The sequence below is a fragment of the Hibiscus syriacus genome, unplaced genomic scaffold, assembly GCF_006381635.1.
Source record: "Hibiscus syriacus cultivar Baekdansim isolate YM2019G1 unplaced genomic scaffold, ASM638163v2 tig00110813_pilon, whole genome shotgun sequence".
In the NCBI taxonomy this organism is placed as follows: domain Eukaryota; kingdom Viridiplantae; phylum Streptophyta; class Magnoliopsida; order Malvales; family Malvaceae; genus Hibiscus; species Hibiscus syriacus.
The window spans coordinates 1,627,495-1,654,689 of NW_024062871.1; the positions used below are offsets into that span (position 1 = coordinate 1,627,495).

Here is a 27,195-nt window from a genome sequence, read left to right on the forward strand (position 1 = left end):
CCCATTGGGCCCAATATCCCACCCAAGGGTCGCCTTTGGTCCATAAGGAATTACCAACTTGATCGGGGCTGAACCTGCACGAGCAATTATCAACTTGATCGGAGCTGAACCTGTAGAGACTTCATACCAGATCCTAGAGTACTTCAAAGAAAATAGTTTTCAGACAGTAAATAACAGTAGCAAGGAAATCAGAGTTCAGACATATATCAATTCAGTAAAAATAGTAAGCCGATAACATGAATCAGACAAGCATGCTAAAAACTTTAGTAAATCAGAAATCAGGCTTGAAACATATATAAATCATACGAAGTTAAATCAGATCAGCTATCCATATTGTAAATCTGATAAAACAGTCACGTGGACATGATATTTCAAACATGTATTTAAAACAGATATATGTAACACACAAGGAACACACTTCACAAAAAGAATTAGTCCGAGAGATCTATCGAGCACCAGCTTCATTACGCTCCTCGATGGTACGCGAACCTAGGTCATATCAGAATAAATTTATTATCAGAGTAGTACACTAAACTGAGTATCTAATAGGATTACAGAACTATACGTGTAATCACGAGCTCTCACAGACTAGCGGATCGGGAGGAACCAGGTTGAGCAGATGAACGATCGGGAGAATCACGGATACCTTAATTAAACAATATCGCAAGTCAGTTATCGACCTTAAATAAATGATAACATAAATTAGTCATTGACCCTTAAATTTAAAGTACTTAATTAAATTACTTAAATTACATATGCATGTTCGAGTTTAACAGCTAATTCGAAGGCTTTCGGGTTCGAATTTGGGAAACGTACTTCAGATTCGAACTCAGGACGTCGAAAAACATAAAATGTGGCTTTTCAAAAAATTTGACTTTTTGGTCAAAGCCAAAGTCAACAAGCAAGTCAAAGTCAACGATTCGTCAGACCAATTCGGGTTAACTCGATTTAGTTTGAGTTGACTCAGATTGATTTTAGGGTGTTTTAAGGCTGGGGAAGATCCCCACGCGCACTGTCAGTGCGTGACGTCGACGATAGGGTCGGGAGTGACGGCCGAGTACTCCGACATCACCAAAATATCATTCCCAATGCATATCAGACCCAAATAAGCCAACAACTACAACAAACAACTGAATATTATAGAAACTTACCCAAATCAGCGATAGAGGAAAACGACGAAGATAAGGTGGCCCAAGGGTTGGGTCTTGAGCGTACGACGACAGAGAGGCTAATGATATAGGCGGTGTGGTGAACCGGTAATGATGGCGGCCAGAAAATACGAAGAATTGAGGCGATGAGGGTGGGTTTTGGCGAAACATTAGAGATTTCTCCACGACGATTAACGGACCTTCAACGACGACGGATGCCAGGGGTTTTATCGGGTTGGCAAGGCGCTTCGTTTGAGCTGGGCGGTGACTCCCACCAGTGAACAATGATGGAGATCAGCAATGGCGATACTTGAACGATCTTCACCTCCTTCGCGGTTTGGTCGTAAGGGGTCACGGGAGCTGTTGGTGGCGAGGGTGATTGCTACCGATGACCGGCGGTGGGGGTGATTATTTAAGGAAATGGGTTTTGGGGCTTGGGGTTGGTTCACGTAGAGAGAGAGGGTTTTGTTTATGGGAAAATTGGGTGAAACAATTTTATTAGTTAAAAACAATAATATTTTCTTCATTTCATATCAATAATTGTGAGCTAGCCTATAAGGGCTATACATATATCACGGGTTAAGGCTTCATAGCCTTATATTATTTGATTTTAGCTTCATATTTTTAGTTTAGACAAGAAGGGGAAATTATGGAGTTAGTCCCTAAAACATCCTTAGTTTACAATTTAACCTAATTTTTTTTATTAAAATACCAAATAAATCCTAATATTTAGTTAATAAATTTTTAATATTTTTACCCCAAAAATTTGGGGTGTGACACCTACAAAACCCTAATTTTGCCTTTCATTTTATTTCTTTAATAAATGATTTGCACCTAGAACTTTCGAGCATAATAAAATGAAATTCAGGTCACACACAACTCTAACAATCTCTACATTGTGAGAAAGAAGTCATGAAACCAACAAACGTGGAAGGAGGAAATGTAAAGAGAGAAATATGACAGAAACTATCTATTGAATATTGAATAAACTCTACATCAACCTCATACAAAGGCATGGCTTATATAGCCCAAGTAACCAACAAATCATAACAAACTAATAACAAACTAAGTCCTAACTAATAACAAATACTAACTAATCTTATTAATATTCTAATATCCTAATATTCACCCGACTTCTTCAACCTTCTTGATGAAAAGATGAACACTTGAAACGAAAGTGCGATACATCATTCCATTCGACTTGAATCGGAAGTGTCGATGCTTCCTTCCATTCGAATTGAATCAGAAGTGTCGATGCTTCATTCCGTTCGACTTGAATCGAAAGTGCCGATGCTTCCTTCTGTTCGACTTGAATCGAAAGTACCGATGTTTTCTTTCGCTCTTCTTATTCACCTTCATTTCTTTCTTATTCATCCTCCTATACAAGGTTCCTTGACATTTTTTAACACTTTGAGATAGAATCAACAAATCATGACGATGCATAATCCAAAATAACCATCAATGCAACACCATGCAGGCCGCCATACTATAAGTAGTAGATGAAACAAAGTCAATCCCTAGTAACGATCCATCGCCAAAGTATAGTCGAACAAAGTCTCGTAAGCAATGGAAACTTTAAGCGGAAAGAAAAGTAGTATAGAACTGTCAACATTTGTTTCCAACCAACAGTGTATAACAGAACAATAATATCATTGAAGCATTTAGCCAAACACATTGGAGGTGCATTTGTTTGTATTGGCATTTTGCGAACTGCTGAAGATGACTTGTTGGCAGATTGGAACGTGATTGAAATGATTGAAGAGCCTCGGTGACGAACTTGACGTGGGAAATTGTTACCATAACCAACCATGTAACTTGTAGCTCTTGGATTGTCCCCTAGAAGGTAATCCACCTGAGATTTAGCAAAAGAAAAAAGCTGAGATGGTGCAACATTGCCAGCATTACACCTCAAGGTTCCTCTAGAGGATGTGAGATAGTTCAAGTAGTAGTCATTATTACTAGCTTAGTACAACCATGCAGCAGCCCATAATAACTCATCATTGTAGCCACTGACGGATCAGTAGTAATTTTGGGCAACTGTGATGCTGCTGTCATATTTGCCTCTGTATTTATTAGTAAAGTTAAATAGCTAATAAGTGTGTTGAAAAAGATCGGTGAAATAGGCTGGGTTGAAGCGGCAGAAGACGATTGAGGCCGCAGCCATGGTTACGGCAGTCTCACCGGCTAGATCTGATCCTGGGTTGCTTGGGTAAATCTTGAAAGCATGACGATCGGTGGTCATGTTCTCTGATCTTTGCCAATAGTAGTGGTCACTGTTTCCATCTCCCACCTCTCCGTAAATAACATAAGGTTCAGAGTGAGCTTTGTCGTCATTCAAGCCGAAATTAGCTCTCTATGAGACTTTCTGGTCACGAGGAAAATACTCAGATCTTTGAGCTTCAAAGAAGAGAATGCTCTTACTTAGAGCTTGGTTATAGCCATGCCCACCAAATGCGAAAGGAAGACATAATATTAAAAGAAAAGGAGCCATTGAAATGAGCTTCTTCTCCATATATTTACAGTAAGACGTTAAACCAAGTTGCAATCTTAAAGAAAACAGGGGAAAACAAATCTGTTTTCTGCATAATCTGTACACAATAAAAAAGGAAGAAAGTGAGAGTAAATGAACTCAATCGTCGGCGCAACAGCGGAAGAGAAAATGACGTCAGGATCTTTTAGCGAATGATATCATGTGAGAAAGCAGCCATGAAACCAACAAACGTAGAAGGAGGAAATGTAAAGAGAGAAAGATGGCAGAAACTATCTATTGAATATTGAATAAACTCTACATCAACCTCATACAAAGGTATGACTTATATAGCCCAAGTAACCAACAAATCATAACAAACTAATAACAAACTAAGTCCTAACTAATAACAAATACTAACTAATCTTATTAATATTCTAATAAGCTAATATACATTGACACAAATTCTTGGCATATACGTTCTCCACCTCTTTCATAGAATCCCTCAAAGGGATATTCTTCAATAATGAAAAGCGATCAAGTTCAATCAATACTCCGATCAAGTTCAATCAATGCTCAAACTTGACAATAGTAAGTGACCTAATCGCCATATATATGTAGGATTGTCATGCGTGTTAATTTTGTTCATAACAATATATAGACACCCGTTTTTGTCCAGGTAAAAAATATTATTAAAATATAATTATTATTATTAATATTATTAGAATTATTAGTATTATTTATTATTAATATTAATGTTATTATTACATATATTTTCAGGTCCTATATAACAACCCAATTACAATGCAAGACCCAAGTTGCTGACACAAACAGATGGAGTCCGACCCGATTAAAGCCAGACCCGACCCGAAGGGATCCAAACCCGAGGCCCATGGACTGACCCAAGCTCATTAGACTTAAACCAAATTAGGTTTTTAACCCTAAATGGTTTCCAACCATCAGCCACCAATCAATCCAACTGCTACAATAGTGAACCACCACGATGACCGGACCACCACTGAATGTTCCCAAGCCTTCTCCGATCAACATGAATGTCATTGCCTACATCAACAACCATGAAACCATATCACTAAATCAGTACCAAATCAGACCAAATCCACTAAGCATTTTTTTAAACTAAAACAAATCCAGAAAATCAGTAATGTTATACCCTATCATTATTCGTATATCAGTGGAGGATTCATCAAACATCAACCAAATTTCATTATAAAAGCATGTAATCATTCGAAGCAAAGGGGGAGAAAAAAACAGAGAAAGAGTTTTACCTTGAATATATTCTACAACCATAGATCTGGTGATCGGACTGTGGATAAGAAGCGGTGAAGAAACTTATATTAGTGTATAGGCCAATATATCTTGATGGTGGCCCCATTGAACGGAGGATCTAGCGGTTGAGTGAGGTAAAACCCTCGGTTTTTTTAGATCTAAGTGTTTGGGTGATCTTTTAGACCGAGAGAAAGGAAGATTTGGAGAGTTGAGGGTGAGAGGCGTCTTTCGGGACTGTTTAGTCCCTCCGACCATTGTGAGACGCCGTCGTCTCCGCCATAGACCGTTGCATCTCTTCTTCCCAGGTGAGGGGAAGTTGAGAGAATTGTTCTCTCTAATTTGAAGAGAGAGAGGGAAATGTTAAAATGGTGAGGCTTCACTGAATTAAGGCATTGATTTTTCCTTATATGCAATGTTCCAAACGGCGTCGTTTGGATAAGGGGATGGGTGTAATTTTCGTGTTGGTTTAATTACGTCATAAGGGCCTCCGTGTTTTACAAATTTAGTTTATGGGCAATCATTTTATTTTATTTATGTTGTATTTCATACCTTGAATTTGTAAAAATTATATTTGGGTAATCTAAATGTCATGGAATGATTTTTTGGATTTTAGACATTGTGCTCTACATTTTTAAAATGTTTATTTTGATCACTAATTATATATTTTGTGTTAAATTTCGAACATGGTATACATATTTTTATTTTATTATTTTTTAGTCCTTTATCTGATGTTAAAAAAAGATATTTTACATTTTAGTATATACTTTTAAATAATTTATATCTTAATCCTAATTATATGGTTTTATTATATTTTGGAGTTTAAAATTGTATTATTTCCATATTATGAACTATATAAATTATTGGTTTGGTTAGACATTTAATTATTTTCAGATTTGTATTAATTAATTCACTCTGCTTATTATTTTATTTAATTTTTAAAGTTTAAAATATTATTATAATAAATATTTTATTATTCAATATATTTTTATTATTTTATATAAAGGACAATAGTCAATTTATATTTGATTTGATTTTTTTTTCAATAAGGGTGAAATTTTCTTTATGAATAAGAAATAGATGAAATAGCTTTCCCGACTAAGGATTGCTAATGTCGAGATTTCTTTTTATATTAAAGAATTTTTTCTTTTAATTAATAATTCAAATCAAATTAAGCTTCGATAAAAAGGATCATATTTTAACTTTATATTTGATTCATGATTTCCACTATTACGACAACGTGTAAGCGACACAGTGCCAATTTTGGGCGCTGTGGGGGTGCTAATCCTTTCTCACGCGTAACCGACTCCAGAACCTGTTTTAATCGAATATTTGGTAAACACAGACCAATTTTTGTCTTAAAAAATGATTTTTCTTAAAATTGTTTTTAAAAGACATTTTTAGGTGTTCGACCTACCTAACCCAAAGGTTGATGGCGACTCTTTTCAATTTAATTCAAATTCATCCAATTTTACAAATTAAAATGTCATAACTTTTTTAAAACAATAAACAATTATTCCACCTAAAAATAGTTATGACAGCTTGGCGACTCCGCTGGGAACTTTTTTTAGAGTCGTTTGTAAGTCGTTTACACATTGTCGTTTGTTGGAAATTATGAGTTCGAGTCTTTAGTTAATTTATGATCCTTTTATTGAAGTTTTTTATTGATTCATTTTATTATTGTCTTACTAACATTTTTATTTGTGCTTTCAGCTCAATTCAAGTTTTTGTTGAGTTGTTTTGCTTTCCTATTGATTCAAAGGTTTGAATGTTCATCTTCACACACAAAACGTGCATTGGCATAACATGAGCTCTAGACCCGAGCTTTGATCCAAATTAGTTGGGGTGAATGCTTTACTCTCGTAAGAATTTATTCTTCGTATGAGTTTTAGTAAATAACCCTTGGGATACATACTTTATACCTTCGTAGGGATTTATTCCTCGTATGGGTATAAGGTAGTGAATCCCCTCGAATTGAACTCGTTCCGTTTGAAACATGTAATGAGTGAGGATCGAGGTTTGGTAGCCCAAGGGGGCACCGACATCAAGGACAATTCGAGTACCTTTTTCCTTATAGAACCGAAACCATGCATATAGTGAACCGTAGAACGGTTACCATAGGTATAGTCATACCGAACCTTTGTCCGGCAGTAGGTACCCAAATTAAGTGTACACAAAGGAGAAGCGTTTCAGAACCTTTCTTTTTTACTTTAAATTTTCTTTTTGAATAAAAGCATCGAACTAGAAAGTATGAGGTTAGGAATTATATATATATACTATGATAGATAGAATCTTTTCTTTCCATTAATTGGTATTAACTATTTTATTTTATTTTTTCTTTCTTATTTTTATCTATTTTGTAGATACATTTTATTGTGTTCTAACTTGTTATATTGATTTCTTTTGTTTGCATTGCATGATCATGACATGATTAGAAAGTATTAATTCAAGAGTGGACATCAAATTGAAAAGTTTTCATATATGGACAAAAAAATTTATGATCAAGCAAATTATAACGCAGCCAAGGAATGACATCTTGAAGAAGCTTTCAAAAAAATAGAAAGCTATGTACCCAAAGATCCTGTTAGATTGATACCAAAAGCATTTTATGGTAAGAGTATCAATAGAAACATTCAGAAGGAAAGAAGTTTTTATGAAGCTCAAACACGTTTTTGGAAGGATGAAAACAACAAAATAAGCACAGAGGTTGAAGCCATGCATAATGATTTTCGAAGAATTATTTAAGCCTTTAAAATGCTGGCATAGAAAACACCACAGAAGAATAGACAATAAAGATCAATAAACTGAAAAATGATAATGAGGAATGGAGAAAGAGAGAAAAAATATATGAGGATCAAGCCAAGAAGTTTTTTCATGGTTTAAGGGTTGCAGAAGAAATGTGCAATACAACCATCATCAATTTGGAAAAATATCAAGTTGAAAATCAAAAGTTAGGTAGGGTCATAGCCAACATGGAAGCCTCATATCAGATCCATCAGCGTGTGATTGATACTGAATTAAAAGCCGCTAGAACCAAGAATAATACATTGATGAAGATGATAGATGATTATGAAGATCTTGTAAAAGAACTTCTTGAAAACAAACGCTCCCTCATAAGGGAAAATGAACAAAATTACTTACAACTTCGAGAATTGACATAGAAGATGAAAGAAAAAGATAATGTCATGCAGGAAGTTACTGCTCAACCAAGCAATGTCGCTAATAAAACTGGTTGATTTAGTTGGCTTCACAAGAGAATAAAATCAGATTGACAACTCCACACCCGAGCATGAGTGGAAGTTAATTTGGTTGTTAAGAAGTTAGGAGTGAAATCTATCCCCTATATAAGTTTTTTTTGATGTATCGAAACTTTTGTGTTCAATGAAAGCTGTTTTAAGATGATCACTCTTGATTAATACATTTTTCATTCTTTACATTGCATTGCATCAACATAACATAATGCAAAAATGTTGATTCGCAAGGGGATACTTAAGTGGAAATTTTGCACAAGAGATAAAAAAATTTAATCAAACAGTCGCATACACAGACATGAGCCGAAGGATAAGAGAAGTCTAGAGTACCAGAATGAGACTTGTTCGAAGATCGTGCAACATTTGAGATTGGAAAACTGATCCTTTGATCCAAGAAGTAATCCAACAATAGATTCTTATCTATTATCATTTCGTCATTAACTATCAAGGACTAATACTCTTCAGCATCACTGGGGCATTAACAGAGTTAGGTTACAAAGCGCTTAAAGGGCATCATTTTCAAGGATGAAGATCCAAGATGAAGCGATTCATTTCATACTCAATATCTAAGCGAAGGCATGTCTGTAAAGTGAATTGTGTTATAATGTGAAATCTTTTATTTCTGGTGAAAATTATTCTACGATGTCCATAGTTAGGATCAACATTTTTTGCATATGCATTTTTGCTTTTGCATTTGCATTTGCATTTGCATTTGCATCTTTGCATAGTTATATTTATAGTTTCAATTTTACATCATGCATTTGCATTTTGTTTCAAACTATTTTACATGTAAATCATGAAAATATGGGAATAATTCGTGGAGGATTCCATGACAAAATTTTCAAAATCAAATTATAGCTAACTTGGTCTTCTTAGAGAAGGATAAAAACCATGAATGAGATTTTAACAAGGGTTGGTAGAATCGAAAAACTCCAAGAGCAACTTATCAAGATTCAACAAGAAATGACTGATCAAACAAAAAAGTTCCAGGGTGATTCAAAAGAACAAATGACCAAATTAATGGACATGCTGAATGTCGTGTTCTATGGAGAGAAGCCATTAGAAGATCCCGTTGTAAACTCTTTGAATGGGATTGTGAATATCAGTGGTGGAGTTGAAATGACAATAACAAGTAATCAAGAACCTGTTAAGGAGCAAGATATCTCAAGCCAACTCCAAAAATCAGATGTGGTTGAAAAAGGACCATCAGTGAATGAAGAATATAAGCTTTACTCAAAGAGGAGGGGTATAGAAGAGGACCGAGTGCTGGTCAAGAAAGCTAAGAATTATCAATCTCTCATGTCATCGCTAAGTAGCCTCTACTCATGGGGAGTAGATAAAAAGAAAAAAAAAGTACAGGGTTTTCAGTTCCCTCTCTTCCACTTTTCGTGGAAAAAATTAAGTTAAAAATGTTCACATCCGGGTTGATTACGCATCGATATGTCCCGCCACAGTGGCCACCGAATGAGAAGTGAACCTATAAGGAGGTTCCCTGGATAAAACAGACTAGATCCCCAGATTGTTCAGCTAAGATTCGTACCAACCTTGAGGGAAAATTCCATGAGAAAGCAATTCAAATATGCAAGATAGAAGAAAAATGGGTTAAGGTTCAATGCTCGGAAATCGTCGCCCCAACAGAGATTAGTGTAGCCAAATCCGATAAAGAACACGTAGCGCAAGAAGATGGGAAAGGAAATCAAAGCAAAAGGGCTCTAATGGATGTAATTCGTGACTGGCCCACAAGTTTAAGAACGATTTATGCAGATGCAACCCTAGAAACTCCTCAAACACCTATATCATATTTCCTGATGATAAGTGGGGCTCTAGACAATTTAGATAGTCTGACGAATACTCCACCAATAACAGTTGCAATAAATGCTCATAATCAAACCAAAACCATCGTCACCAAGGAAAATCTCTTTGGATATAAATTTGGGTCCAATTTCCAATTAAGGGAGAAAGAGTTAAAGGGGCAGGGAGAAGAGAGAAATGCCAACATGAAAGGAGAGGGTAATATTTCAGAGAATATGAAGAATATTTTCCAGTATGGGAATGTTAATGTCGAACCACAGTTGTTGGATGTAATTGAGGAAGAAGATCAAATTGAGGATCCAGAGCAAGATGCTTGAAGACGACGAGAATGAAATTTGTGATTGGTATCTCGCCTTGTTTTCCATCAATCAATCAGACTACGAAGGATCTTCTTGTAGTTTTTGGATGAAGTTTAGAGTAATATTCGGAATTAACCCTTATGCTTTTGTCCGCGAGCATTAAGGAATTTTTTGTGAGGGATACTATGTTAATTTTACTTTTCGGCAATTAAATATATTTTCATTTATTTTCAAGGGGAGATCATTTTATATTTCATTATTTATATTCTTTATCATCTTTGACACTTCTATTATTATTAGTATTCTTTTGTCCATCCCATACAAACATTTATTACTTTTTTCAAATGTATATATTCGTTCCAAATTTTCTTGGCAGGTGTCTCAATCATTAATAACATGAATGTTTCTAGATTCTAATCATGAGATAAATTTCGAGCGGTTTGTGTTTGGTAGAAACCTATGAATGCGAAAATAAGGTAGAATATGAGGTTTCTAACGAGTTATTGAGGATGATAGAAAGGCAAAGTAATCAGGTCTTATTTAGCGGACAAGAAGTCGAGATTCCAGGTCTGAAAACAAAGGAGAAAAGAGATAGTTAAAAATTTTCAATACTTCGTCAAGATCGTCTTTTCCCAGTTTTATCAAGCATGACAGGATTGAGAGGTGGTAGTACACAAGTTCATAATACATTGTTAATTCTCTATTTTAATTACATTCGAAAGTTCATTAAGATATATGGTAGGTGGCAACATAAAAAATCCAGTAAGAATGGGAGACTCGTCCAGTACTAGGGGCAAGAATCTCGCCAATCACGAGACCTGATAATCGTTGATCCAGAAGTCACGAGTTGCTCGAAGATATGGACAATACATGTTTCCTTACTACTTGGTGAATATTCAAACTTGTTCCCGTATAGTGATTGATAGAGTCACCAAATCTGACAGACAAACTAGTGACTGAAAATATTGTTTGATACCGTATATGTGAGCCTGAAAAGCATTAAAGGAAAGTGCCAAAGCATATTTTCTGTCTAGTAGTGCGTCAGATGATTTTGAGTCTCTAAGTTCCTACTGTACATATCCGCTACGAAAAAATTGAATTAGATGACGAACCCTGAGAGTTTTATCCTGATGAGGCATATAATGCTTTGGGGCATGAATTGTGACAATGTTAATTTCTCCAAAAAGGTCTACTATCATTTTGCTAGTAGATTATAGTTCTTTAACATTGACGGAATTTGAGGTTTTCACTATAAGGATAAGAGCGAACGTATAATGGAGATGATTGAGATTAAGTGAGGAAGATAATGAGAATTGTCATAAGAAATCGCCTTTCATCATGAATGTACATCAAACGTCAGTATGAGCTCGAACAAGGGACAATGATACTTCTATTTAGCCTTACCCACCGTGATTAAGATTTTGTTACTTCAAGTTTTAACAAAGATAAAGATAAGACCAAGTTGAATCAGCCCAAGCTCAACGTAATCATTTCAACCTCATTGAAGAAAAGAGGTCAGAAGTTATCCGCCACGAACATATATATATCAGAAGCAAACTAAGCAAGCTTAAAAGTTTTGGTAGGGTGATATGGTGATTGAAAATATCTTGCCAATTCATAAAGATTCTCATGAGAAATAGGTGTCTGAAGGAGCGAGGACCACATGTTGTCAATAATGCATTTTCTAGAGAAACGTTATTTTTTATAGAGATCAATGAAGATAAGTTGAGTGGCCCAACAATTTTGATTATATATTAGAAATACTACACTCATAGAAGGAAGAAAAAAGAAGAAAAAAGAAGAAAAAGAAGAAAAAAGAAAAAGAAAGAGAAAAAGAAAAAAGAAAGAATAAGTAATAAAAAGAATGAGGAAGATCGAAAAGGGGCTCAAGACGAGAAACCACCAAGATCGTTTTAAAGCTAAAAGAAAGAATTGAGGTGAAAATCTGAAAAGGTAGCTCGAATACATTTTGATAGGCACCAGACAAGTAAAACACCCTCAAGAGTATGATGTTTTGAAAGGAGTTATTTTGGCAACATTTGCGTTCTTCTAGACAGAAGCTTAAATCAGCGCTCCAAATTGTATTAAGTTGATTGGTTCAGGAACATTCATGTTGGTGATGCTTGAGACATTTGACTTTATTTCTTGATTTTTATCATGATTGCCATGATTTTGTAAAATTCCAATTTTATCATTTCAAACCCCAACTTTATGCATTTATAAGTGTCTTATAAGTAGATTAACATAGTTTAAAAGAAAACAAAATATTTTTTGGTATTACTTTAAATTGATCTTTTAAAGTGCATGAAATCCTAAGTAGCCCAAAACCTTGACACTCGTGTTCATTTTTTAAAGAGTGCATGCCAATGAATGATCTGGAATGATCTGTGAACCAAGTTCATAACCATTCGATCCCCATCAAAGACGTCTTTCTGAGATATTTAGATCGGGGTAAAGAAACAAGTTGATTTCTTGAGTGACGGAGATCTTATAAGTTGTTTCTTGGAGAAAAAGAATAGGTGATGCCAGAGTAATGAAGTATTCCCCAATCTTGAAAGCAGATGGTCCAAGAGATCATGATGGCTGAAGGATGGAACTAGTAACACTTTCTCGGGACGTCATCGATAACCCATCAAGAAACAGATGATCGCCATATTTGAAAGGGGCACATATCCCAGCTCGTATAAAGATGCAAGACATTATGTTATAAGGGTTGATCATTTTTTAAGTATCCATGACAACATGAAGAAAAGCCCTCAAGATGTTTGGAAACACTATTGTTTAGTAGCACTAGAATGTGAGCATTCAAGGTTAAGAGATTTTGGTACGATGGGAGTCATGAATTCTCACATTGGGGCATGACTGAACCCACATCATGTTGAGATGAAAAAGATTTAGACCAAGAAGACATTGAGAGTGAGTCCTACAAATGTTGGGGCATTTTGAATGTTTGTTTCAACTAGAAGAATTAATGTAGGGCATCTTTGGAAGCCCATGTCGACTTGTGGAAAGATCGTTGAATTGAGCAGAAAATTCCAATGAGGTAGAAAGGTACGAAGAATAAAAATGGTGAAACAGAGACAATGGAGTTTACTGGATATGATCATTTTGTCCATCATCAGTTGCATTATTTTGGTGATTTCATATGCATTAATATTGGCGAGCCAAAGCATCCCACTTGTATTCCCACTAAGTTTTGTTCTTAAGTATCCTTGTGACGTCATACAAAAGCCCTAAATACTATGCAAAGAGCTTCGCTGACAAGAAATCTAGGCAGAAGCCACATGAAATGATGAATGTGTTGTCAAATGTTTTACAAAAATCTGAGCAGAAGCCATAGGAAAGGATGAATGTGTTGTCAAATGAAAATCTGGGCAGAAGCCACAGGAAATGATAAATGTGTTGTCAAATGTTTTACGAACCAATGATTATTGTGTTGAACCAATGTTGCGATCATATGGTATTTCCATTTGTTGATCTGAAATGAAGTTTGACTTCTTCAACCCCAAGGATAGAAGTGAGATATGATGAAGATTTCTTTACACAGAAGGGGAGCTGAAATTTTAACAATAAGAAGCTAGTGGAGCCAACTAAGATTGAACAATAGGTTGTTGTTAAGCATATCGACATGATATGATCCAAATAGCCTTGTTCGAGATCTGATTAGATGTGGAGACATGAAAGGAATTAAGATAAATCTTCCTTGTAATGTGTTTCAAGAGTCAAATTATAACAGACGCTACCCTCTTAATTAATCTCTGCTGAGTTTAGCATATCCACATCTACATTTTTAAAGATGATAGATTCTCTTTTCAAAGATGAAAGCTTTATTGGATTTCTACACAAGTCCAAGAAAAGAAAGTTGGTGTTATCCAGGACAAAATGGGGCATTAAGATCATAATTCTGACTATGGCAAGAGTTCCACAAATGAAACATTTTGAGACTTTAATGAAACAAAGAAAACACAAAGATGCAAGTGGATCAGATGGTTCATAAGAAATGCCAGCTTGAAATGACATTTTGACTAAGTGAAAGAAGACCGATTTCACCACTTTGAAGTCTAATGAAGATTGTATCGACATTTTTGCATTTCATAAGAACATCATTTGCATATAAGAAAATCATACATTACATTTAGATACATATCCATTACATTCATGCATCAAAGCATAATTTTACAGATTTTTCAAGAAAAAAGAGAATGAAAAGATATAATTCAAGCCTTGAATGAAGGGAATTATATTCCGAGTGGTATAACCTCAAGAATTGAGGAACCTAATACACAGAACAGTCATCATTTTTAAAGTGGGGCATGTTATCCAGCTAATGGGTTTTTTAGAAACTAAGTCTGATTTTTATAAGTTTCTTGACGATTTTTAAGTAAGTTTTTAAAGAAACTAAGTCTGATTTTCAGAAGTTTCTTGATTTTTCTCAAATGAAATTTTAAATAAACTAAGCCTTCGGGGGTTTCTTGATTTGTAAGTCCTTCGGGTCATCCATAAGACCCTCAGTGCAGGATGTTTTCAAATGAGATTTTAGAAACTAAGCCTTTTAGGGGTTTTTTAATTATCTCAAAATAGTTGTTAAAGGAAGCTAAGTCTTTTAAGGGGTTCCTTGATAACTAAGAAATTAAGCCTTCGAGGGTTTCTTAATTTGTAAGTCCTTCGGGCCATCCATAAGACCTTCAGTACAGGATGTTTTCAAATGAGATTTTAGAAACTAAGCCTTTTAGGGGTTTCTTAATTATCTCAAAAGAGTTGTTAAAAGGAAGCTAAGCTTTTTAAGGGGTTCCTTGACAACTAAGAAACAAAGCCTTCGGGGGTTTCTTGATTTTTAAATCCTTCGGGTCATCAGTAAGTCTTTAGAGCATGATGCTTAAATCCTTCGGGTCATCTGTAAGCCTTTTGAGCAAGATGATAAGTCTTTCGGGCCATTCATAAGAACTTCGGGCAGAATGTTTTCAACATTTTTGTTGCTTGATTCATGACATTTCGAATCAACGACGTCTCTTAAAACAAATTTTATCTCACTTGAGATAGTTCCTCTTCAAACAAATTTCTTTGCATTCATTTCACTTTTTATATTTGACAGGAATTCCAGAGATCCACCACAGAAGGAGGTGAACCAACATTTCCATAAGAGTTCATAATGAGAAGAACTCATCCAATGAGGAAGAAGAAGTTCATAATGAGAAGAACTTGTTCAACCTTGGTTTAAGGCTATCACAGAATGAGGTGGATCAACATTTTCAATGGAGAGTTCATAATGAGAAGAAATTCATTATGAGAAGGACTTGTTCAACCTTGGTTTGATTCCATCACAGAATGAGGTGTATCAAATTTTTTTATGGAGAGTTCATAATGAGAAGAACTCATCCAATGAGGAAGAAGAATTTCATAATGAGAAGAACTTGTTCAAACTTGGTTTGATTCCATCACAGAAGTAGGTGGATCAACATTTTCAATTGAGAGTTCATAATGAGAAGAACTTATCCAATGAGGAAGAAGAAGTTCATAATGAGAAGAACTTGTTCAACCTTGGTTCGATTCCATCACAGAAGGAGGTGGGTCAACATTTTCAATAGAGAGTTCATAATGAGAAGAACTCATCCAATGAGGAAGAAGAAGTTCATAATGAGAAGAACTCATCCAACAAGAGAGAAGAAGTTCATAATGAGAAGAACTTGTTCAATCCAACACAACAACGAAGGATATCTAAATCAAACGCAAAACAAAAAAAAATGGGACAAAAACTGGTTGTCTTTTTCATCTTTGCCCTATTCTTGTTAACACAAGAATGTGCAAAGAGGTGCAGCTGTAGACACTCGTTTTTGTCCGGGTCAAAAATATTATTAAAATATAATTATTATTATTAGTATTATTAGTATTATTTATTATTAATATTAATGTTATTATTACATATATTTTCAGGTCCTATATAACAACCCAATTACAATGCAAGACCCAAGTTGCTGACCCAAACAGATAAAGTTCGACTCGATTAAAGCCTGACCCGACCAGAAGGGATCCAAACATGAGGCCCATGAACCGGCCCAAGCTCATTAAGCTTAAACCAAATTAGGGTTTTAACCCTAAATGGTTTCCATCCATCAGCCGCCAATCAACCCAACCGCTGCAACAATGAACACCGCCGCCATGATGACCGGACCACCGCCGAATATTCCCAAGCCTTCTCCGATCAACATGAACGTCATTGTCTACATCAACAACCACGAAACCATAGCACTAAATCAGACCAAATCCACTAAGCATTTTTCTAAACTAAAACAAATCCAAAAAATCGGTAGTACTATACCCTACCATTATTCGTATACCAGTGGAGGATTCAACAAACATCAACCAAATTTCATTATAAAAGCATGTAATCATTCGAAGCAAAGGGGGGGAGAAAAAAATAGAGAAAGAGTTTTACCTTGAATATCTTCTACAACCATAGATCTGGTGATCGGACTGTGAATCGGAGTGGTGAAGAAGCTTATATTGGTGTGTAGGCCAATATATCTTGACGGTGGCCCCATCGAACGGAGGATCTAGCAGCGGAGTGCTTTTTTAGATCTAAGTGTTTGGGTGGTCTTTTAGATCGAGAGAAAGGAAGATTTGGAGAGTTGAGGGTGAGAGGCGTCTTTCGGGACTATTTAGTCCCTCCGACCATCGTGAGACGCCGTCATCTCCGCCATAGACCGTTGCATCTCTTTTTCCCCGGTGACGGGAAGTTGAGAGAATTGTTTTCTCTCTAATTTGAAGAGAGAGAGGGAAATGTTAAAATGGTGAGGCTTCACCGAATTAAGGCATTAATTTTGCCTTATATGCAATGTTTCAAACGGCGTCGTTTGGATAAGGGGTTGGGTGTAAATTTTGTGTTGGTTTAATTGCGTCATAAGGGCCTCCGTGTTTTACAAATTTAGTTTATGGGCAATCATTTTATTTTATTTATGTTGTATTTCATACCTTGAGTTTGTAAAAATTATATTTGGGTCATCTAAATGTCATGGAATGTATTTTTTGGATTTTAGACATTGTGCTCTACATTTTTAAAATGTTTATTTTGATCACTAATTATATATTTTATGTTAAATTTCGAACATGGTATATATATTTTTATTTTATTATTTTTAGTCCTTTATCTGATGTTAAAAAAAGATATTTTACATTTTAGTATATAATTTTAAATAATTTATATTTTAATCCTAATTATATGGTTTTATTATATTTTGGAATTTAAAATTGTATTATTTTCATTTTATGAACTATATAAATTATTGGTTTGGTTAGACATTTAATTTTTTTTTCAGATTTGTATTAATTAATTCACTCTGCTTATTATTTTATTTCATTGTTAAAGTTTAAAATATTATTATTATAAATATTTTTTTATTCAATATATTTTTATTATTTTATATAAAAGACAATAGTCCATTTATATTTGATTTAATTTTTTCAATAAGGGTGAGATTTTCTTTATGAATAAGAAATAGATGAAATAACTTTCTCGACTAAGGATTACTAATGTCGAGATTTCTTTTCATATTAAATAATTTTCTCTTTTAATTAATAATTCGAAACAAATTAAGCTTCGATAAAAGGATCATATTTTAACTTTATATTTGATTCATGATTTCTACTATTACGACAACATGTAAGCAACACAGTGCCAATTTTGGGCGATGTGGGGTGCTAATCATTCCCCACGCGTAACCGACTCTCGAACATGTTTTAATCGAATCTTTGGTAAACGCACACCAATTTTTGTTTTAAAAAATGATTTTTCTTAAAATTATTTTTAAAAGACATTTTTAGGTGTTCGACCTACCTAACCCAAAGGTTGATGGTGACTCTTTTCAATTTAATTCAAATTAATCCAAAATATCCAATTTTACAAATTAAAAAGTCGTAACTTTTTTAAAACAATAAATAATTGTTCCACCTAAAAATGGTTATGACACAATGTTAACATGGGCAATAGTATCATGCACAAAATGATATCGAACATCAACGGTTTCATCTAACATTTGATGCACAAAATGATATCGAACATCAACGGTTTCATCTAACATTTGATCCTTTATAAGGAAGATGATATTTTGACTACCACTAAAAATTGCACTAAAAATCTTCGTTGAATTCATTAAAAAGTCCTTAAACCAAATTACTTAATTACAAGCTTCACTAATCATCATGTACTCAACTTCATTCATTAGTAAAGCAACTGTAGCTTGCAAAGTGACTTTCTAACTATTGCAAAATCAGAATCAACATATTCAATAATTTTATCTTTAATTTTTTCAAACTACAATCAATCATCATTCGTATCTTGTAAGTAAACGGAGGCCAAAATTGATCAAGTATGTTTCATGTATTTACTTAATCTTTTTTTAACTACTAACCATTTAATTTGTCATCAAAAGATGTTCATAAATCGTATGGACACAAGCAATCCATAGCTCCAAAGAGTCAACAATATAACTCTGAAAAGAGAACAACATAGCTTTGAAGAGTGAATAATATAGCTCCCAAGAACAATTGACATAACTATGAAGAGCGAGTCACATAACTCCAAAGAGAGAAATGCGAATAGTATAGTTTCGAAGAGCGAGCCGTGTAGAAATGCGAATAGTATAGCATCGAAGAGCAAGTCGTGTAACTTCAAGAACGAACAATATAATTCCGAAGAACAAAAATATAACTTCAAAGAACGAGTCGTATAGCTCCAAAGAGCAAACAATATAGCATCATAAACATACAAGTTGGTAGTTAAATATATTATTTACATAATTTGAGTAATTTACATCATTCAAGAACATATCACATGATATATGAATCCGAAGAAGGGTTAATTAAAGCCCTAACTTATCCATCAAACACAAATATTAGACATGTAAATGAACTGAACGTTCAGCGAACCGTTCATGAACCGTGCGGTGGGAAGTTTGTTTATTTATTAAATGAACGAACATGAACAAGATTTTGCGTTCGTTTAATTAAATGAACGAATACAAACAAAGGATTTGTTCGTTCATTTACATTCGTGAACGTTCGATTATATGTTCGTTTATGTTTGTTCATTTATGTTCGTTCATTTATGTTTGAACAGAGGGCAAGTTGAATATGTTACGAAGATTATTAAAGTTGTTTGGATTTCAAGAAGATTGTTTTGTTGAACAAATTAACTTTAAGACTTTATTATGTTCATATAGCTTATTTATGATTTATGTATGTTTTTGTCGTATTCGAACAAATTAACTCTAAAGTTGCATGTTATATTAATGAATTTTAAGTTGTTATTCTTGTTGTTTATTTTTTTTACTTTCCTTTGTTGTGTTCGAATAAGTTTTTTTGTGTGTTTGTGTTGTTCGTTTATTGTGTTCGTTTATGTTCGTCTATGTTCGTTCGTTTATGTTCGTTCGTTTGTGTTCGTTTATGTTCGTTTATTATTTAAATGAATGAACATAAACAAGCTATATTCCTTAATGAACGAACATGAACAAAAAAAATGTTTGTTTATGTTCGTTTATTTATTAAGTGAACATACATTTGTTCGTGTGCGTTCAATTCATTTACCGGCCTAACAAATATACATAGTAAAGACTTTCCCTTGACTTCATGCCATCAAATTCACATTTGACATAAATCATCTAGTACTCGTGTAGTTCTTAGTTATAAATTTATATCCAAAACATGGTTATAACTCTATTTTCGGGGATTATCAAGTCAAATTTCACCTTTGAAACGTGTCACATATAATAGACACTAAACACTTAATTGCATTTCTACGTATATATCAATGAATGAAATTCGCATCTACTCACAATTAATTGTCAAGATCCACACTTCAAATACCACATACATGTACGAAATATAGCCAATTCCAATAATCAAAATTTCAATCACTTAATGGCTCGTAGAGCTTACCTCATATTCAACTATTGACGATTCAACTATTTTTTTTTATAGTCTGAGTTAATTACAAAATAATACATATTTAGAATCTTTTTTAATCATTAAAAATATACATTCACTTGTAGACGCAACTAAAACAACTACTCAAACTCAATAACTCGAGTAAGAACAACACTCTCTTAAACTACTTGATGGATTGAACCAAAAATTTATACAAGTCTTTTGTAACCAACTGAATACTAATATTATAATATTACATAACATATATATTTATAGGCAACACAATATTCATATACATTCACCTATTTCGAGCTAGCTACCAATCAAAGTTCGAATCTATTAAGTAATCAATTTACTTTTTCCTTTTAAATAATATTCTCAGAGCTGATCTTACACTTCCAACAAATCATTTTCGCAATTAAACAACATAATTGGTAATATATCAATTAAACGATATAAACTAAAGTATAAAAATGATAGAACACAATTTGGTGTGGTGATTGAGATAAAAAGGATTTAAAATTCCTTTTAATAAGACAAATGGCTATAATTTAGCCAAAATATTTAATGATGTAAATTAAAGGTGGAGATTGCTCCAACACATTCCACTATCTCATAAATCAGTCTAATTTCTATTAGAGGACTGCATACATGATGCCACTTCCATTCCTTTCATTTGATCGTCACTTTTCAATTAAAGCATCAAATCAAGTTAATTCAATATCAGGATCGGTTTGACATATTAAAATAATTAATTTAAGATTGATTCAATTTTTTTTTGATGTTATCTTTAACTATATTTTGACATAAAAGATTTAGGAACGTTACTCTAAAAATACAACGAATAATATCAGTTTTATTCAGCTAAAAAAATCTCAAGTTCTCCTCTTTACTATTAAAAATTCAACAGATCGATGTATAGTTTGAGTATTAACCTTAATTTGTTTAGGAAGCTCTGCACACTTAAAAATTTATATATATTGAACCTATTAAGTTGTCTCAGCGTTAAAAAGAAAATTTTATTTTTCTTAAAAATTATGAATTTGAGCAATTATATCCGTAAGATTTGGACGCTGTCAATAAAAATTGTAAACATATACTACTTTACCATCACCTCAATTGTTAAAAAATATAATAAATTGTATATACTAAAAGGAAATTCAGGATTGGAGTAAATGAAAAATTTTAATTCAGCAAGATTATTGAAGCAAATTTTAGATATATATTATTATTATTTTCTAAATGAAGGGTGTAAACATCAATTTTTTCATTTTATTATTATTATTAAATTTATCATTATTATTATGTATTATATATATATATTATTATTATTAAAAATAAAAAATAATTACAAGCCCAAGAGGAGGCTCAATTCTGGCCCGTTTTACAACCAACTTGAACCAGGCCCGAGAAGCCCAAATTATTTTGGGGTTTCAACTAGGGTTTTCAAACCCTAGCTCCCAGCCGCCATTTCCAGTGAGTTCCAGCCGCCCCACGTCTACACTGCCGTCACCTCCGCATCCAGCCACCGTTGTTGACATTTCCACTGCCAGCTGCCCCCCACACGTCGCGGCTATGGGGTGAGTCACCACATAGCTCGATGAATCATCGAACTTCCCCCTTTGGACCGGTCCGAGCATGGCTCCGTGGTGGCTATAAAAGCCACCACACTTGCAAAATAAAAAGGCAGAGAGGAAGAACCGGAGATAACAGAAATGAGAGCAAGAACCCAAACAGACCACAACAGCAAGCCAAACAAAACCCACAACAACAAATCAAAAAGCAAAGAGAGAATAGAGTGAGAAAACTTACCACCGAGGAAGCTACGACGTCGTCAGAACCTCCACACACCGCAAAAGAAATTGAAATACCGAGAGTATTTCTATAGATCTAGGTAATTACAAAGCTTTTTAGAGAAAAAGGACAACGGATTCGTCTTTAGGACATTCTGATCTTTATTTTGGGGGATTTTGAAATTTTTCGGCCACCGACAGCGGTGGTTGCCGTCGTCGGAGCACGGCTGCCGGCCGATGATCTCTCTCTCAGTTTTAGAGAGAGGCAAGAGAGTTAAAAATTCTCTCTCAGTTTGAGAGAGAAGAAGAAGAGAAGAAATGAGAATTCTGGCCCGAAGGGCCAGCCGTTTAGGGTATTTAAATACCCTCTCCCAAACGACGCCGTTTTGGGGAGGGTGTTTCTGTAATTTCATAAAGGGTAAACCCCGTCCGCAGTGCTCCAAGTTTGTATACCTTGCAATTTAGTCACTGAAAGTAATTCTTGCCTATTATAATTCAGTCTTCGAAGTTTATTTTATTTTATTTCAGTCATGTCAAGTATAATTATATATTTAGGGTGAATACTGAATTTAGTCCCTTATAGTTTAGTAATTATTATTTTAATCACAAACAGCATGTTTTAATTTGTTTTAATTTAATATTTGAATTCAATATATATTTATTTTAGTCACTACATTAATAAATAGGTAATATAGCATGTTTAGCTACTGTATTTTTAAATAATTAATTATGAATTAGGTATTTAATTCTATTAGGTTATAATTTAGTCACTAATTTCAATTTTTATTTATTTTTTACAAGTTTTATTTATTTTAAATATATAGTTTTAATTTTATTCATTGTTTAGTTATATGTTAATTTTATATGTTTACTTTTAATTATTATTACTATTATTATTATTATTTAGCCATAAATATATATATTTATATAATAAATAATATTTATTTTATTTATTAAAATCTTATTTAATTACTTTTAACTTATTTCAATCCTGTTTTAATATTTATTTATTTTTCAATATTAAGAAATGGCAGTCTTAAAACAACCGGATGTCTATTTTCTGATATTTTTAAATAAATAAATATCCTATTTTATAAATTATATATTAATATATTATTATTATTATTATTATTATTAGAAAAATGTTTTAATTAATTATTTATTTTTTAATATCGAAGAAAAGAGCTGTCTTAAGGCACCTAGAAGTCCTTTTCTGATAATTCTAAATAAATAAATATTGTATTTATATTTTATATATAAATTAATATATTTTTTTCATAATTATAACTTTGAAATAATAGGATTATAAATTAAATATATCTTTGAATTTTTAAATTTCTAATAATAAAGATAATTTATAATTAATAAGTACCAATTTTGGGCGTTGTAGGGGTGCTAATCCTTCCTTAAACGTAACCGACCACGAATCCCTTTTTATTTCTAAAAAAAATGATTTTTTGATTAAACGCAGATCAGTTTATCTTTTAAATGATGTTTTCTTAAAAACTCTTTTAAAAGATGATTTTTAGGTATTCGACCTACCTGATCCAAAAAGTCGATGGCGACTCCCAAATTATTTTTAAAAAAACTATTTATTCACATCACTTTTCTCGCCAAGTAAAAATTTCGTGCCCGGACGAAAACAGGTTAGGGTGTATAATATTCTTCTTTTGGCATTTTGTTACCGACATTTTGTTATGTTGCTTGAAAACGTGTTTGATTAAAAGAGTCGAACCTTTATGCCTGTAATTGAAAAGTCCCGTGTTGGATAGTGATATTTTAGGTATATTTGCCCCCACAAGAATAATTCATTTTGATTAGTCTGAAACGGATTTTTCATGTTCCATATGCTTCTGGTGTGGAACCACCAAACATGAGTAAATAAATATTCGATGATTCTGATATTATCTTGTTAGTGTTATAAGGTTACAATTTGCTGAATAACTAGAAGAAAACAAGCTAATCTCTGCTTTCATAATTTGCATATAAGACTTGAAATTGAATTTACAAATAAAACAAACCATCTACATCGGGATTTAGGTAAAGCTGTACACTGATCAGGTTGTGATTAAAAAGTAGTTGGGTTAAATGAGTCCAAGCTCGAAAAACTTGTCTAGGACTCATCCGTACTGGTCAATGACACAAGTGCACCTCCGATTCTCTTTGTGCTCAATATCTTTTTCACTAGCATTTTCCACTTGATTTCATCCTTCTTGCCTTGTTTCTTCATCTTCTCTTTGAAATTCCTGAAACCAAATGTTGGGTTTCAATATTCTATATCATTACATTATATAAAACTGGATAAATAAGTAAATTACGCATATTAGATTAGTTATATTTGTGAACATAATTGACATCAAGCATGTTGCAAGAGAGAGAAGAACAAAAGTCTTAATTACCCGCACAAAGGAACTCTGCACAAACTTGAATCCGCGCAGAGACGAGCGTGTAATTCCAGTAGTTGCCACATTCTTTTGCAGTGGATGCAGCCTCCAGGGACTCTCAACTTGCAACCGGCGAAATGGCGAACAAGCAATTCTATCCCTTTGCAGGCTGCATAAGTGCAAGGTTTCTGATTCTCTTTGAAATCCTTATCACATGGACCAATGGTCCTGCAACCATCTCTGCAAATGTGAACAAGAGCCTCCATTGCTCCATATAATAGAAGGTAGATCTTTCGCTCATTTGATTCTCTGAGTTTCTCCTTTCGAACCTTGGAAATTACATTTACCATTGGATTTAGAGTTTAAGATCAAATGCTAATAACAATGGGAAGAAGCCTTGGATAGAAATATCCTTACATTTTCTTCATAAATCATGGACTCTACAATTTCTTTTTCCAGAGCTGGATGGCTCTTCTTCATGGCATTCCATCCTTCTGTCACAGAAATAGCCTTGAAGTTCCTTAGGATCATACGGTGACTAATAAGGGCAAGCCGAGGTGCATCGCAAAGTAAAGAAAGCTGGAAGACGTCAACGACATTTTCTAGTGTAAGCAAACCATCCTCTAGTTGCTGCTCACAAGTTCGTTTCAACTGAGGAACAACATATGCATGTGACAGCAACAACAATGGTAGGTCAAGTTCCTTCATTTCTTCTTCCTCGTAACTACAAAAAAAAACCTCAATTATGATTAGCACACGGAAGCATGATTGAGCCACAAGATAACAGAAGCAATCTCACTAATTTTGCCTTCAGTGTAGCTTGACATTTACAAATGAAACTAGACATGCTTACAACACTGTTTCCTAGAGTTTGGTGATCTTTTGAACTGGTTTACGAACTATATTCGACAAAACCTCTAATGAGGAAAGGGTAATTACCAGGAAGAGTACAAGAATCTAATGAAAACCCGAACTGCATCATGCTGAATACCAGAGACTGAAATTGATCTCTTACGATCAAAGCCCTTTGCTGGTTTCAACATGCCTCTTAAGACAGGAGAAGCCATGCCCTGTAGGTAAATATCCAATGCATGAATTGGTTCGATAACTTAGGGTACTATGTCGACATGGTTAAACAGTTATTATATGCCCTACTTTCTTATACACTAAATACAGCTTGATTTCAAAACGACATACAGGTAAAAGGGCTTTTACTATCATCAAAATCAGAGATGGAACAGAGGGAGGGACTTACAAGAACCGCAGCATGTGCGTAGATGATTCCACCATTATCAGTTCTAACGGTAACATCGGCCCTAAAGCCTCCATCAAAGAGATTATCCCACATATCTCTCGTGGCTGTTGACACACAGCTGTTTCCTTTTGTTACCAATCCATTGTTCATCATAAACAACCCCTTCGGCCGACAGTTTGTAGCTGGGCCTGGTAATGAAGGTGGCGTTGGAGGAATATTGTTGCCACCTTCAGTAGACTGCTTCGTAACAATTGCCATCTGTCCAGGTTACTTCCCTTTTGGAAGGATTTAACAAGGAAATTTTTTCCTTAAATCTGAAAAAGACTGAAATAGCAGAGATTTAATAAGCAACCCAAAATGAAAAGTATTGAACTGAAAGAATTTGCAATGCAAATTCGAAGAGAAGATTGTAAAAAAAAAAGTGCAAAGAATTCAAATATTTTATTCGAATTCTCATTTTCCTTGAATTTATCATATGTACAATAAAAAAATAACACAAATGTGCACCAGTGACAAAACAATCTAAGAATTCATAGAATTGAAACACTATTAAAAAAAATAGAGAGAAAATAAAACCAAACATTCACCAGAGCATTTTAATCAAAACACAACCAGACGAAATATAGAAATGCAAATTCAACCAGACTAGATTAACAAAATTGTCCCATAAAATCTCACACAAAAGTGAATTAAGAAAGATAAATGAATATCATACCTTTCGTGTTGACTTCTTTTCTGAACGTAATTGTTCAATGAAAAGGGGACAAATGGAAAAGGCGAAGACCGATTGCTTCCTTTCCGGCTAAAAAATCTTGAAAGGTAGTGAAAGAGCCAAAATTTAACGCCGCTTGAATATGTTATTCCAAACAAACAAAGTTGTCAATGAACACCGCTGTGAAGCGCCACCGCTTGTGCCGAGAGCTTAGGTGCAGAGGTTAAACAGAGAAAGCTTAATTGAAAAAAGATCGAAAACCAGAAACAGAAATATATAAATGTAAAAGAAGAGTCAATACATTTGAAAAAATCGGTTACTTTCAAATTCTACTCTGCTCCTTTCGACCAAATTTGTTCCCAGAAATATCGCTACCTCACTTCCGCGTTTTCTCCTTCACGCGCTTCATTTCCCGCGTTTAAAAATTATTATTTTGTTGAGTTTTAACTATTTAAAATTATAAAATGTATTTTAAATATAAGATATTATTTTATTGAGTAATTCGATTATTAAAAATTATAAAATAATCACTTAGTTATTTATTATGTTTCAAATTTGTTATTTTCTGTTAAAAAAATTAGAGGTTGTATGAGTTAGACATTAATATGTTTACTGAGATATGATAGTCGTTTGAGATTATGAGATCATATTTTATCATATATTATTCAGTAGATTAACATCCAACTCATATTACTGTCAAATTTTTAACGAAAAATGATGAGTTTGAAGCATAATGAATAATTGAATGATCGTTTTGTAACTTTTAAGAGTCGAGTGATTCAACAAAATGATACTCTATAGTCATAATATCATTTTAAAACTTTTAATAATCGATAGACTTAATAAAATAGTATATTATTATCATAAAACTA

The 27,195-nt window shown here is 33.7% G+C and overlaps 1 protein-coding gene across 1 annotated transcript; it reads right to left on the reverse strand.

Moving 5' to 3' along the window:
- Positions 1-23,908: 23,908 nt before the first annotated feature.
- On the reverse strand, positions 23,909-26,596 carry LOC120141824 (BTB/POZ and TAZ domain-containing protein 4-like). The gene is made up of 6 exons (XM_039156600.1): positions 26,327-26,596; positions 25,612-25,935; positions 25,296-25,426; positions 24,774-25,080; positions 24,372-24,685; positions 23,909-24,218 (listed from the first exon to the last, which is right to left on the reverse strand). The coding sequence occupies exons 2-6, from the start codon at positions 25,867-25,869 to the stop codon at positions 24,086-24,088; spliced, it is 1,143 nt and encodes a 380-aa protein (XP_039012531.1). The 5' UTR covers positions 25,870-25,935; positions 26,327-26,596; the 3' UTR covers positions 23,909-24,085.
- Between the last annotated feature and the right edge of the window lie 599 nt (positions 26,597-27,195).

What these genes read in the sequence shown, in the direction of transcription:
- LOC120141824 (XM_039156600.1), bottom strand. Translation starts at nt 25,869, where the DNA reads ATGGCAATTGTTACGAAGCAGTCTACTGAAGGTGGCAACAATATTCCT. An exon ending in CCATGATTTATGAAGAAAAT is followed by an intron (nt 24,686 to 24,773) that starts GTAAGGATATTT and finishes GTAATTTCCAAG; the next exon opens with GTTCGAAAGGAGAAACTCAG. An exon ending in TGCAGAGTTCCTTTGTGCGG is followed by an intron (nt 24,219 to 24,371) that starts GTAATTAAGACT and finishes ATTTGGTTTCAG; the next exon opens with GAATTTCAAAGAGAAGATGA.